Source organism: Typopeltis vanoorti, chromosome 11 (genome assembly GCF_054136105.1).
Source record: "Typopeltis vanoorti isolate ZY-2024b chromosome 11, IOZ_Tvanoo_1.0, whole genome shotgun sequence".
Classification (NCBI taxonomy): Eukaryota; Metazoa; Arthropoda; class Arachnida; order Uropygi; family Thelyphonidae; genus Typopeltis; species Typopeltis vanoorti.
The window spans coordinates 70,268,110-70,284,043 of NC_143559.1; the positions used below are offsets into that span (position 1 = coordinate 70,268,110).

Consider the following 15,934-nt stretch of genomic DNA (forward strand, 5'->3'; position numbering starts at 1 on the left):
CATTACCCTTATCCAGTTCAGCCATCACTGTGTTATAAAACTTGAGCAAGTTACCGAGGCATGATCTACCCTTCACAAAGCCATACAGTATCTCATTTTCATCAATCCATTTCTGTATTTTCCCCTTGACTACTTTCTCCAAGACCTTGACAACGACTCCTGATATGCTGATCAGTCGGTAATTTGCAATGTTAGCCTTGCATCCTCCTTTATGCAGTGGAAATGTTTTCCCCTCTTAAAATTAATCTACACCATTAAACATTTTTCCATTTCAGCAATAAGATTGTCACATTTACAGATAACTGTATAGTGTTAACTAATGTAGCAGTTTCCACTTGTCTATCTTTGTTTTAAATAACTAACAATAGTAGTGCAAGTTAAGTTTAGCCTGCAGCCTATCTCAGTACATGTTCAATACACCATCATTACTAAACTTAATAATTTAAATTTAGTATGTAATGTAACAGATTTACAAGTATTCTTTTTTTACTGGGAGCAACAGTGTGTTTGTTCTGAGTTTTATCTGCCATTATTAACAACAACAAGTCACAGCAAAACACCAAAATGGAAAGCTATGTAGTGAGTGAGCAACAATGTGGTAAATAAACAGGTCATGAACGTTGCAATATCCCTAAAACTGTCATTAAGCAAAGTGTTGTAAGGCAGGGTGTTACTGTATTTAGTTTTGAAGCCTTTTTTTTTTGTTTTGTGTATGATGTGCTCCTGTAGATGACCAGTGGTAGTGGTGAAACTGTAAGAATTATTTATTGAAATATCATACATGGTTATATACATGAAATATCATATATATTAAAGAAACCAAAAATTATAGCTGGTGTAGATAACAGAAATATGACAATTTATTCTTACTTGTCATATTTCTGTTATCTACATTAAATGAAGTTATCTTGTTATTTATAAATTTCTATTATCTATTTAAATGAAGAAGGAAATGGTTTATTTATTTTTTTTTTGTTGTGCTTTGTTTCCATATAACTATATTAATAATAATAGATTATTAATATTATTAACACAGAGATCTCACGTGGAGGCAACTGAGATTTTCCTCCAGAAACTTTGGTTTTACATCCCATAAAACAGAAGAAAAACACACACACACACACACACACACACACACACACACACACACACACACACACACACACACACACACACACACAATTGACAGCTGTTCATTAATTAGGTTTGGAGGGGCCAGTTTTAAACAGGCCATTAAGCCAGTATATGCAAGGAAAAAATTGGATATTAATATTGAATATTAATTAATTATTAGTAAAGTTATGGGAAGTGGTTTTTTAAAGTTTCCGTAACTTTAAAAATTCCATAACTTTCCAAAAAGCATTCTGTAAATATAAGTATTAATTTTTTTTTAGGTATTCATGGAGAAGCAGGGGTTTGCAGATTAAAGGTATGAATAATACAGAATAAGTTAATACATTTTTAAAATTCATGTTTTATATATATATATATATATATATATATATATATGTTAAAGATGCCAAGCTATTGTAAACTTGGTTTTATTCCATTTCCCAAGTAAGCAAACAGACAAATAAGTCAAGTTTCTACCTGCACGTATTGCAAGTCTAGCTGACCCTCAAAGTAGTGCAAGTCAAGGCAACTCATGGTAAAGGTAGAATAAGCTCTGATCACTATTCTTAACATTTACCCTTAATGCACAGCCCATCTCCTTGAGGAGATGTATGATGCTATGTATTAAAGGCAAGGGGCCACTACCCAGACCGGTTTTGACCTTATGAATAAGTAAAGCCGTCTCTAAAAATTCAGACAATCCCTAGGCCACTCAATTGTGGACGAGAGACCGTCCATCTCAGCATTGGCTCCACTCAGTGATGGCCTTCCACCCACCACCACCACCAAGCAGAACCGCTCATATTCCGAAAAAAAAAAGAATTCACTGACAAAGCCCCTCACCGGGCCATGCCGGAAAACACTTTCCCCGGAGACTCAAATTGCTCCCTTAAGGCAAAAACCTTAAGAGAGTGAATTCATAATAGTCCCCACCGGTTTTGACTTTTATTGAGGTCTCATCAGTGGGAGCCAGGCTAGAAATACCCGGATTTTAGTAATACAGAGCTTATAAGTATTTTACCAGAACAAGTTACCATAAAGTGTCTTAACTTTATTAAATAATAATCTCAGGATGAGATATAAATGTAGAAAATATTTTACCTTGGGTATAATAAATGTTAAAGATGCCAAGCTATTTTAAACTTGGTTTTACTCCATTTCCCAAGTAAGCAAACAGACAAATAAGTCAAGTTTGCGCCCGCATGTATAGCAAGTCTAGCTGATCCTCAAAGTAGTGCAAGTCAAGGCAACTCATGGTAAAGGTAGAATAAGCTTTGATCACTATTCTTAATATTTACCCTTAATGCACAGCCCATCTCCTTGATGAAATGTATGATGCTATGTATTTCTAGGTATTTCTAGCCTGGCTCCCACTGATGAGACCTCAATAAAGGTCGAAATGGTCTGGGTAGTGGCCCTTGCCTTTAATATATATCCTCAAGGAGATGGGCTGTGCATATATATATATATATATATATATATATATATATATATATATATATATATATATGTAGAAAGTATTTTACCTTGGGTATAATAAATGTTAAAGATGCCAAGCTATTTTAAACTTGGTTTTACTCCATTTCCCAAGTAAGCAAACAGACAAATAAGTCAAGTTTGCGCCTGCACGTATTGCAAGTCTAGCTGACCCTCAAAGTAGTGCAAGTCAAGGCAACTCATGGTAAAGGTAGAATAAGCTCTGATCACTATTCTATTCTATCACTATTATACCCAAGGTAAAATACTTTCTACGTATATATATATATATATATATATATATATATATATATATATATATATATATAGAGGCATATATTCAGGGTGTGCCACGCACATGCATGGAATAGCAATATCACCTATATTATATTTTTGCATTTATTCCTGTTAAAGACTGCCCTAATGGTTTCCTGGCTTCACATGATTCCTAAAATTAAACACAATATACTAATGCTTCATGAAGAGGACACTCTTTGACTTGTAAACATTGCATCACATTTGCATTAATAGCCTGGGTATGCTATCACAAATACAGGCACCTTTGAACAGATGTACAGATGGTGCAGAATGTTTAGCATTTCAGTGGTTTTAAATCACCTGGAAGGTTAGTCAGGGCGAATTCTGCTGATGTTGAGTTTGTTGCAGTAGCCAGCTTTTTCATTGTTTGCCCTGGTTCCCTGATGAAAGCAATGGGAATCTTGGAAGCTGGCAAAAATATGAAAAATATTTTGTTTCATATGAACAAATATAAACAAAAATTACATTTAATGCATGCATCATACGTCTGAACTTAAATAATTGCAGAATCATAAGGCTGAGGAGTGGAGCTATGCCAGAGGAGGGATAGATTAGATACATGTCTCTTTTGCCATCACTGTTTAGCTCTTGTATTACAAAGATCCCACAGACCATTTAAAAAAAAAAAAAAAACATATATATTTCATTGCAAGTGGCTAAAACTAGTATTATACAGCATATTAATTAATATACCAGAAGGATAATACTGATATTCTTGTTCAAATTGTTATTTCAGTTGATATCAGCATCTAAGACAGTTAAAAAAATGATTGATCATATGACTGATAAAAGTTCTTCTTCTTGCTTAAATTTGACCAAAGGTGAGTAATAAACCCAGATAAGTTAAATACAAAATAATCCAGATAAAATGAATCTGAATTGTGAAAGTATTTGATAGCATGCAATAAAAATTTGATCACATGCTGCAGCAAATAATCATACAGAGGTTCCAATTTTATGTAATTTACAAGATTACTTACTACTGATAATATTTGATAGAGTTTTAGACTTAATCCATTTGAACTGGGCCTCAAATACCTATGTATTCATCTACCATTTCCTGAATACTATCTCTTAATTTTTTTTTTTTCCTGTTTTAAATCAAACTGTTTCATAAATCATCCATGATTTATGGTACAGGAATCAGAAAGACTGGAGAAGTAGTAAGAGTGGTAAGGAAGGAAACAGAACAGGAGAAGAAATAAAGGTAGGCACAAAGAAGAAGAAATGAATGAACACGGATATTGTGATGCACACTGATTAGCAGAGTAATAGAGGAACAAGCAACAAAAACATATTTTCCAAATGTAAAAGATTTCCAAAGATTCATGACGTCACTAAAGCCACAAGCATGCAGTCAGATCATATGAAAGAAATAATTGTACTGGTCAGAATGAACTATTCACAAGGAGATAAATAATGTGGTAGGAGAGAAGATATGAAAAAAAGTTGTGAATGAGGCAAGAAAGAAGAGTCAGGATTGTGAATTTCTTGCTCAAGTATGACATGAGTTCGCTTAGATGGAGAGCTGTTATTTTGTAATAGCAAATGACTCTATGTGTGCATTATGCTGATGTATGGGGTGATTTGATGGTCAGAAGGATTTGTGCTAAACAAGATGGATTGCACTTAAAAATAAAGTTGGAGTTACATGCTAGAAAAGATTATTGTTCATGAAAGAGTGAATGTAAATAGTTGGGGAACATGATGTATCAGGACCTTTGAATGAAAGGCTTGATGTGCATATTATGATGAAGATGAGAGGTCTAAATTGTGACTGTAATTAGAGAGGGGGGGGGAGAGTATGATAGCTTGACAGGAATAATAGCAGAACTAGTTTTGTTAGGCAAGAAAGCTGATGACTTCAGCAGCAGGATGGTAAATTTGGTTGGGTAATCAGCTCAGAATTGTTTATTTGAACTGGTCAGGTTTTATGACTTACTTGAATGCCTGTTGGCCTGCTTAATAGCTATCATGCTAAGTAATAGCTAGAGCATTAGGAATAAAGGTGATGAGTTCTTAGTATTGGTAAATGCAAAAAGGAAAAAAATTATTGAGATTAGTGAAACCAAGAAAGAGATATTTTTACAGGAATAGGAAGTTGATGGGTGCAGTGGACAGACAGGATAAGAAGGGCAGGGATGTATTGTTATTGATAGCAGATGAATTAAATCCAAAGAATGTAAATCTCAAGTGATGGTGGTGGTAGTTTGAGTATTAATACAGGAAATTGATCTGAAGCTGCTTGTGAGGGATAGAGATTAACAATATAAAATGAATAGTTAGGTGCTGCTTGAAACCTAGATCATCTGAAGAGGATTGTAAACTGGCCTGTACAGATAAATCTCATGGATACAAGGAGGGCTATCATTATGGATGATCTCAACTATGGGGATTGAAGGGAGAAGAAAGCATACATGATGAGCAAAAGGGAATTTATAGCATTGCTGAGGGATAACTTTCTTAAGTAACATATGAGGGAAAGTACTTGAGATGCAGGAATATTGGGTAATACCATCTGAGAATCTTTCTATAAAGAGGTGATTGTTATGCGCAAGAATAATCGTGCAGTTTTGATTTGGGAGGTAACAAATTATATGAGTGCTTTGATCAAAAAGAGTGATCATGATAAGCTGGATTCATGGAAAATTTTTCACAGACAATTTACCACAGAAAAAATTCTTTGCAGGGACAATTCATGGTGAGAAAATTCTTTCCAAGAAAATTGAAATGATATTATAATATTATGGTGATACACATTTATGAAAAACCAATACAAAACAAGAAAATTGAAATAATATTATAACATTATAACAATACACATATGAAAAACCAATACAAAACAAGAAATATTTTAGAACAGGGGGTCGGGGAACTTTTTTACCTATTACCCCAAAATATATTTATTTACACCGACGTTACCCCCATGATTTGAAAGGGAGAAAATCATAGGTTATTTAAATTCAAAAGTTTATTGAATCTATTTATATGGAGAATACAATTATAAATATAAAAAGTATAAAATAAATGCGATAAAATAAATTAATATCCTCATTATGAAACAAAAGGATTTCTTTGAAAACTTTTTCACTTCAGATTTTGGAAAAATGATGTTTCATTTTTGATACAACATCAAAATTGGGGCATTTTGATGTCAGAGCAATTTGGATACTGTCTGCAGGGTCCAATCGATTTCTCTACTTTGTTTTCATGTTCATTAGAGTGGAAAATCCTTGTTCGCAAAGGTAGGTTGTTGCAAAAGGCAGCAACTTTTTGACTGCCTACTCATGTGCAATTTTGAAAGCCTTTGCAGCTACTGACATCCAAAAATATGACAGATCTGCTTTGTTTTCAAATTCAATACGTGCTTCATTATTGGATTGAAGTTCAAGAAGTGCCTCTGCCAATCCTTGAGGCTCTTCTGGTACATCAGCAATTTCACATTTAAAGGGATCTACAACCCAACTGACAGTATGTGAATCAAGATCTGGAAAGTAATCAGAGAACCACTCTTTGAGTTTGGTAAGATGCCTTATAACTGTATCCTTGATGTCGTCAAAAGTAATATTTTCACAATCTTCCAAAACAAAGCTAACTTTGAAAAGGCAGCTATCTTGTTTTGTTCTGCTTTCTGTCTCCAATATAAAAGCTTTGATCCAAATGCTGAAATCTTTTCTCTGGCTGAAATTATATTGATGTTTTTTCCTTGCAATTCTTTGTTCAATGCATTCACATACTCAAAAATATCAGCTAAATATGCGAGATGTGCAGCCCACGAGGAGTTTGTAAACTTGTTTGCGAGAAACATGCTTTTGATCGACCAAAAAAATTTCAAGTTCAGTTTTGAGAGCCCACACTCAGTTCAGAACATTTCCACATGAGAGCCACCTCACTTCTATATGATAAAGTGGATCTGTCAGCCTCACCATCTTTACATAATTCACGAAATAGTCACATGTTTAGTGATGGAAGAAGAGGTCATCCCTGGAAATTAAAGAAGAGTGTGGTTAACAAGGGTGTCAGAACAAGGTTTTTTGCCTAGAGGGTGGTGAATGAGTGAAATTCATTGCCTGACTTAGTTGTGAGCTCTTCGTCTGTAAATGAATTCAAGAAGAGATATGATAGATATTGTTTTGCTAGTTTGGGTCTCCCGCAATGAGTCTACTGACTCCATGGAGATACCCGTAATAGTAATAATAATAATAATAATGTCCTTTGACAACATTGATAACATCATGCATGACGGCTTCCAGTGCAGGTTCCAAATGTTTCACAAGCAGTGCCTGGTGATGGATCATACAGTGGTTAACTTCAATTTTTGGATTATTCTCTCTCGCCAAAATCGAAAAATCAGTTGCATGACCCAACATAGCTGGAGCTCCATCAACAGACACAGCAATGCAGTCTTTCCACTTTAAATTAACATTATTAAAGTATTCATTAACTTTATTGAAGACATCAATTCCACGAGATCGCAACTCGAAAGGAGAACAAAACAACAATTCATCTTCGATTGCATGTAAACTTTTGTAGCAAACATACACCATCAGCTGCAAATTACTACTGACATTTGCAGTCTTATCAAGCTGAATAGCAAAGCATTTACTCTCTTTTATTGAAGAAATAACTTGTTCCCTCACATTTTCTGCTAAAATAGAAATTCTTTCTTTCACAACTTTTGCAGACAAGGGCACTGAATTTAGTTTCATGGCTTCTTTCTGACCACACATAATCTCTGCCATTTTCAAAGCTGCTGGTTTAACCAATTCCTCACCAATAGTATATGGTTTCTTGTTTCGGGCAATCAACCAGGCCACTTCAAAGCTAGCCTTTGATGCTGAACGTTGATCGAATGTACCTCTCAAGTTGCTGTCCAGTCTTTGTCTTTTGACAGACATTTCCAAATTTACAAAGTATTCCTGCAGTTTGGAAAACAGATGTGGGTGCAAATTATTCAAGTGTTTCTTCAATTGACACGTTTTGAAAGATTCTGCAGTTAGTACTTTCAGACAAACAACACACTGTGGTTTCATTATTTCCTTGTCTTCTATTTGTGTAAACTCATAGTTGAGGAACTCTTCCTGGTATATTCTTTTTCTAGTTGATGCCATCTGAAGGTAAAAAAGACAGTGATTGAATTTAAGTTTATTAAAGTTCATTTAAATTTTCAATAATTTAATTGGTAAACGTGGCACTAAGACATGTCCTCAAGATGAAGGCAGTATTTAATTATTTTATTGACCATCAAAAATTAATTGAGCAAGGAAAAAATATTTTTTTTTTTTTAAATCAGCTAACGCCTTTTTATTCCCGTATACGGGATTAGGCGAGTCCATTTAGCCCTATCTAACGTTTGGAGACTGAGTGGGCAGTTCAATCTCCACTGGTACCAATCAGCGATAGATAGCCCAATGCTATCACTAATTAAGCGGTACGCAGTGAAGAGAGACGGCTCAAATGTGCCGCCATCTCGTGGGCCCTAACCCTAACACAATATATTTAATGTCTGAAATAATGTGGGTTCTACGTCGATTTTCTTGAGTTTACAGGACGAAAAACCCAAGTTTCCGGGAGGAAAAACCTGCTTGCCCGTGCCAGAGATCGACTAACTCGGGGAACGGTCGAAAAAAGGCTTAAAAACATTTCCTCTAGTCGCCGACTAGACTCGAAACCAAGTCTTCCTTCGTGCGGCCAAGCGCGGCGGTGTGTAAACGCCACATCCACTGAGCTACACAGGCTCGAACGAACATAAAACTAAAATATGGTTAATAAATGAAAATTTTACACTTAAAATAGAACTATTGAAATAAATTAAATTAAATAACTACTTAAATTGACTTAAACAAAGCAAAAACACGTGTCAAAATACGGTTAAGACGGGTAATAGACAACTGACAATATCTATTTAGCCACTTGACAACGCCTTAGCAACCAAAATGTTTGGAGTTCAACATGGCATGATGTCTCCTAAACATGTGTATTACATTGGCCAGATGCAGTGTTGCCAGAAGAAAAATTTCTGTCGTAACAAGGAACACGCTTTTTATATAATTTTATTTATGTCTATTGAGTCGTCATTACCCCAAAGAATTTCATTTTTACCCCACTTGGTTCGCCAACCCCTGTTTTAGAAAATATAGTTTCCATGTTATTTATTTAATTACGTTTTATTTAGATTTTTTATAAGTATTTTAAGGCCTGTGTTGCTCAGTGGAAGTGGTGCCTGCATCCTCTGCACTAGACCACCCGAATATAGACTTAAGTTTAAGTCTAGTCATCGACCGGAGGAATTTTTCTAAACCTTTCTTTGACTGGTTCCTGAGTTAGTTGATCTCTCGCATGGGAGTGGGTTTTTTCATCCCATAAACTGAAGAAAATCGATCATAGAACCCACATTATTTCAGACAATAACGCTGTTGGATCCTAATTCATCTTAACCTTTACTTTGGATCCGACATGTTAGTCACTATGATGTTCTTAAACAAAAAATAGTTGCTAGTCGATTTCTAATACAAATATAGAGAAAATTTATATTTATAGACTGCACTACTCTATATCTGAATTAGTTCAAGAATTGAAGAAAAATCAACCCTCAACTATTTCTCCTTAATATGTTATTAATATATATACTGGCCGAGTATATTTAACTTACTTAATTTTCCCGCTTTGGTTCGAATATTTTGTGAATGGTACAATAAAAGAGATTCAGGCAAAATACAACTTTAGATAAACAAAAATAAACATTTAATTTAGAATCACAAATTATACGCATAAGTTCAAAATCATTAATTAAGATATTACAAACACTTCAGCCTTTCCTATAATACTGTCATACAAACTCTGACAATGGTAAATTTGTCATTTGTAATACAGTCTTCTCACAGTTCCTTAAGTTCCAAAATACAATAAAATCGCAGTAACACCGCTTTACAAGCAAACACTTTTAAATTTTCACTTCAGTTAATCTTCGCGATAGTTACTGTTAACATAAGGAAATTCTAGGATGAAACTCACACACTTCTCTGTACAGAAATGTTAAGGTTGGAATAATCTTACCGATAATCTTTTATCTTCATCTACTTATACACACAAACACTTTTTTATAACCGTAAACACTTTTAACAATAAGCAGCACTCATTAAAATAAATCTTCTAAGCATTAACTGAATTAATTCATGGGCACAACACATATAATCAGACGTTCTTGTATGAAGCACTACTGATCACTACTGAACACAATAATTCTTAACTTGGGGTTTTATATGCACAGTTGTTCATTCCTCCGGCATTCAATTAATTCTTTAGGCAATATATTTCTAAGCACAGCTAACGGTATACCTCAATTTTACAGCCTCTACTATACTTTAGTAACTTCGTGCTTTGCTTCAAGGTTCTGTATGTCCTTGAAAGGTCGGCCCCGAAATTGAATCTCAATACAAATATCGCTAGTCTATTTAGTAGTCACTCAGCTGTCTTCTGTAGCTATAATTGTTATTCTACAACTTATTAGCTAACCGCCTCTCGACTAGTAGACTTTATTTAGCTGCTTGAGTGACTTGCCGACTCGCTATTATCGCACTGTGATTCCCGAATGCCCGACTCCAACTTGATGCCAATCTCTCTCTAATAAATCTCTAATCTCTTTCTTTTCCAGCGTTCCTCACTTTTTATATCAGTTTTTCCCGCCTAAATTCTTCTCGTGATCTCTTTAACTAATTCCTTTTTAGTAAACTTTCAGCTTTCTCCCCACGTTCTGTTCCAAAAAACATGCTCGTTCACTTACATACGTTTCCATGACAACCAAACAAAATATAATAAAATTGAGGTGTTGCATAACGTTAAACTTTCACAAGCAGGAATAAATAAGGAATATTTATATTTCAATTAATGTGCAGTTAATTTATCAGATACAAATTCCTATAATATTGACATAACAATAAATAAAATAACTTATTAATATTTAATACAGTCTTTTCATTATTAATACATATATCTTTGATTAAATAATTAAATATTAGACAAAATTAAGGTAGTTGTATGAATATTAAATTTTAGAATAAGTTATATACATTAAATAATATTTACAAATGTAGCCATTGTGATGGAAGATCATGTTGGATTCTGAACCAAATAATAATTACTCTAATCTCTACATAATCAGAATCCAACAACACTAATCTGTTAGGGTTGGATACTAAAAAATGGTAGCACTTGTTTGCTCATTTCTTCATTTGTTGCCACTTATAATTAGTGAAAGTCTTTGGCCAGCTATATCTGATTGGATACTGGTAGAGATAGAACTACCTACTCAGTCTCCAAAAGTTAGATGGGGTTAAAAGGGCTCGCCCACTCCCTATAAGGGAATAAAAGGTGTTAGTTGATTTTGATTTTTTTTTATACTATTCCCTAATTGCTGAATTATTTCTTAAAATGTTGGTTCATTTTTTTTAAACTTATATATTACAGACTCTTTAAACAAATATTAATTTTTACAAAACTGTGATAGGGTAGTTAGGGAGTAAGGGTACCAAATTTAAGAATGTTTATTTTTATAACCATTCACTATTTTTCTGAGTAAAAATAAAGATTCTTAAATTTGGTGCCCTTACTTCCTAACCACTCTATCACAATTTAGTGAAAAAAATTAATATCCATCTACAAAACCTATCTAAGCAAGAAAAAAAAAAGACTAACATTTTAAGAAATAAACAGAAATTAGGGAGCTCATCAATCAATAAGACACAAAATGTTATACAGAATAAAAGTATTATTATAAAAAAAAAGCTAAATAAAATGTAATTAATAAATAATGCAGAAAGAAACTATATTTTCCAAAATATTTCTTGTTTTGTATTTGCTTTTCATAGATGTGTATCTTTACAATATCATTCCAATTTTCTTATGAAGAATTTTTCCTGCCATGAATTATTTGCAAAGAATTTTACTATGACCAGTTGTCTACAAAGAATTGTGTAGACAAAGATTGAAATGCATGGTGCATGCCCTTACTTAAGAAATTGCTTAGTATTTTCATCTATGGCTTTTTTTTTTTTTTTTTTTAAGCCAATCATAGATAAAGACTGCTAAGTCCAAAGTCATCCTTGCCTCTTTGATCAAAATCAAATAATGGCTAGAGAGAGAGTTATCCTCCTCTCCCCCCCACACATAGCCACCATTACCTAAATTAAGATGCACAAAATACTATCACTTTTAAAATTTATAGCAAGAAAATTTGAAGTTGTAGATACTTTGTACCTATGCTGTTTGCCAAATGAAATTTTTGTCTGCATTAAAGCATCTGACACCTTTGGTCCAATCAAGGATGACTTAACAAATTAACTGCCTTAGTTTTAATAGAAATCATTAAATTCTTATATATTTTTCATAATTAGACAAGAGGAACTTTTTCGAGGCCTTTTTACATCTTGATTCTGAGTTAATCAGTCTTTCCATAGGCAAGTAGGTGTTTTTTTCTCTCATAAACAAGGATTTTTAACTTCATGACTCAAAAAAATTGACCATAGAATTTGCACCATTTCAGATATCAGCAGCATCTAGTGTTTGGATGAGAGACTACAAGATGGTAGCAGTTCTTGGTCATACTCCTTCCCCAGATGTCTACGTAAACCACTGATAGCAATGGGCCACCTGTCCATGATGGCTAAGGATAGAGATTGCTGCCTGCTGATCCTCAAACAATTAGTTAGAACTAAAGCCTTACTTACTCCCTTTGAGGAATTAAAAGAATTAGCAGATTTATTTTTATTTTGTTTATTGTATTTATTGTATGGCATGCATTTTTTTAAATCACATCTTTATTTTAAATGTTTATTTGAAGATATTTTATTTATAGCGTTAAATATACAATAATATAATTATCATTTCCTAAATATGTGTTTTCTGCAGATGATCACGTAGGTGCGATCATAAACAATCTTGGTGGACTTTCGCAGTTAGAGATGAATATTGTAGCCAAAGAAACTATAGAATACTTAGGTAAAAAAAAAAGCTTTTTGCTTTTGTGATATTTTTTATCTATATATATTTTTATTTTATGTATTTAGATTTCTCTGCCACTCTCATCATCATGCCATATCTCATTCCATATTTCATTGTTATGCTTATATTATTATCATCATCATTGTTATTATTAAGTGACACCACCAAGTAGTCAATGTCAATGAATGCATTGCAGCAGGATGCTGCACATACACCACACAACCCATGTACACTGCTAAATCTTTCAACTGCAGATTATGTTACTGTCGACCATCTATACGCCATCTACCATCCATTAATATAATTTTTGTTTGTTAATTACATGTGTCTGTAGTTTGCCTGTATGTAGGATGAAAAATCTGAGTTTCTGGAAGAAAAAAATCTTACTACTTCTGTATGAGATTGGCTAATTATTTTCACTTGAAAATGATTGCTTTCATTATGACAAGAATTGAACTGATCTTTTTCCAGTTGGAAGGTGCAGTATCCCATCATTCTTCTAACTGCACTACAGAGGCACTCACATTTTCATTATAATCTTTTGTGCTTATATTACACACACATACATTCATTATAAATTTGAATAATAGCAATCAACTTTTTTTTTTTTTTCATATGCTTTATTTAGAACTAAAATAAATCCATTAGTGAATGACATAAACTTCTGATCCTCTGTTATATGAGACATGTATTTTTCTTAATAACAGAATGTAATTTAAAGAGATTTATGGATATGTCAAGTGCATTCAACCACTTTTATCATTTCTCCACACATTTTTGCTCACTGCAGCATTAATTTTCATGTTAACAGTTTTACTTGTGAGCTGTTTCCTCTAGGACCTAGAGGAAACATCTCAAATATAACACCTAGACTCTAGGTGTTATATTTGAGATAATAGAGTGGAAAGTTTTCTTAAATGTGTTGTATATCTAATATTGAAATCATACCATACATACACATGTTATTGGACAGTTTCATTTCTAGTTATAAGAATAATATGTGTGATATAAAATATATCACCAGGGTTGTTGTCTACCAATAGGCTGGTCATGCACAAATATATAGTCCACCAAAACAACCCTTCCTTTTCACAATATAGTCTAGTTTCCACAAACAGACTCTCTGGCAAATATACTTCTGAAATATTACCACTATAAATTCATATCTTCCCCAGTTAGTGGAAAAGCAAGTGACTTCTAGATAGCAGATGACAAACCGTGCACAATTATTCCAAGCTTCAAGATTTTCCATATGTAATACTTTAATCTTTGACCTTTTGTTTATATTATTCTTCTTGAAGGCTAATGTTGTGAACTTCATTATTATCCAGATGTGGGACTGTCTTATTTCTCATATGAAAGAACTTGCTTCATTTATCCTTATCTTTTGTAATGCCTAGATCACACAAGATTGGATTTCTGTTCTTTGGCTAATTTACACCACTATCCTTTTTTGGCACAAACATATCATAACCATAGCCTCTTCATCTTCCAAATTCCATCTTCAAGACATACTTCTGACTTTTTTAACTCCTAATAATCCTAAATAAATTCCAAATGCATTCACTCTTGAAATTCTGTTCCATCACTTTAAGTAGTGTACCAAAAATCTCCCTAAAAATGTTTAATGCTGTTTTTAAGAGAACAACCCAGTTAATTAATAATCCCCCCCCCTTCTTCTTCTTCTTCTCTCTTTCTCAGATTTTCTAATTTGCTCCATTGACTTTCTCCCAGTTCTTTTTCTGTTGCTTTATTCCTATTCATTTATTTTCATGGGCCCTATTATACTGAACTGGCCACCTATTTCACCACTTTTCTCTAAGAACATTAGTGTCTGATTCAAAATTACTGAAACAGTTTCTCATCCTCTTTCATTTCATCTACTTCTGTTCTTTGGAACAGCCTCTCATGCTGTTTTCCCCAAAAACTATAACCTGTAGCTGTTCAAGAAATGTATCAGCAGATTCCTGCTTTCTCCTTTACCTCTTATTTACACATGGTACTAATGTGCTATAGATTTTGCAAGGTTGGGGAAGGGGGGGGGCAGTAAAAATATATACATATATATATTTTTCATTTATAATTTTAAAAAATTTCTCCAGTTGGAAAGAAATTAGACAAAAATTTTTCTTTAGATAATTAGGGAAGTTTTTTTATCAGCATGAAAAATGTGAATTATGCAATAAATTAGCTTTCAGTTGTATCCCAGATTATCCTTCCCCACTGCCTCATTAATAGTGAAATGAAACAAACTTGGTGAAAAAAAGTTTTGTTATAGTTAAGCAAATGAATACACAAAAAGAAGTGTAAGGAATAGAAGGCATAGGATGAGGCGAGATTGGGTAAAGAGCCAAACAAAATTCAAGGATGTGTTTTTATTATTATACAGCAAGTAAGAGGATGAATGATTATGGAACGGTGATTCTAGTTCTTAAATAATTTCAATATAGTGAAATTATTTAAGAAAATTTCCCGAGAAAGACATCATTTAATGATGTCTTTCTCGGGGTATTTTATTCTGCTGATAGCATCATCAAATTCCTGACATGTACCCCCAAGGGGTACAGGATATGATAGTACTACTTGAAAAACTTACATCATCACTAACTTCCTATCCATAATTTTCCTCCAAATCAGTCTGTTGCCTGTCAAGATTATCATATCTTACATTTCTATCTTCTAAGGCACTTTTTTACCGTATTAATCCCCCTATATCTTGGTCTTCCTCTGGGTGTTTTTCCTGCCAACCTGACAGGGAACACTTGTTTTGCTAATCATATGCCTTTTCCAGCTCTACAAAACCTAAATAGAGAATTTTGTTATATTCCCATGATTTCTCAGCTATTTGTCGTAAAGTGAAAATCTGTTCCTGACAGCCTCTATTTGGCCTGAATTAAGCTTTTGTCTTCACCAATCTTCCATTTTACAATCCTTCTGAACCATTTCTCAAGTATACTTGCATAAATATGTGTAGAAAGGCTTATGTGTGTTCATCATACATGTTAATTAATCTTGACAGTATATATTA

At 33.5% G+C, this 15,934-nt stretch overlaps 1 protein-coding gene across 2 annotated transcripts in view; it reads left to right on the top strand.

The window, feature by feature from the left end:
* LOC150101706 (triokinase/FMN cyclase-like) overlaps positions 1 to 15,934 on the top strand; it is a 126,310-nt gene that overhangs the window by 64,554 nt on the left and 45,822 nt on the right. For both annotated transcript variants that reach the window (XM_090400338.1, XM_090400339.1), the window contains exons 6-8: positions 1,395 to 1,429; positions 3,644 to 3,728; positions 12,814 to 12,903. In XM_090400338.1, coding sequence (XP_090256464.1) covers positions 1,395 to 1,429; positions 3,644 to 3,728; positions 12,814 to 12,903 — 210 coding nt within the window. The remainder of the gene's footprint in view (positions 1 to 1,394; positions 1,430 to 3,643; positions 3,729 to 12,813; positions 12,904 to 15,934) is intronic.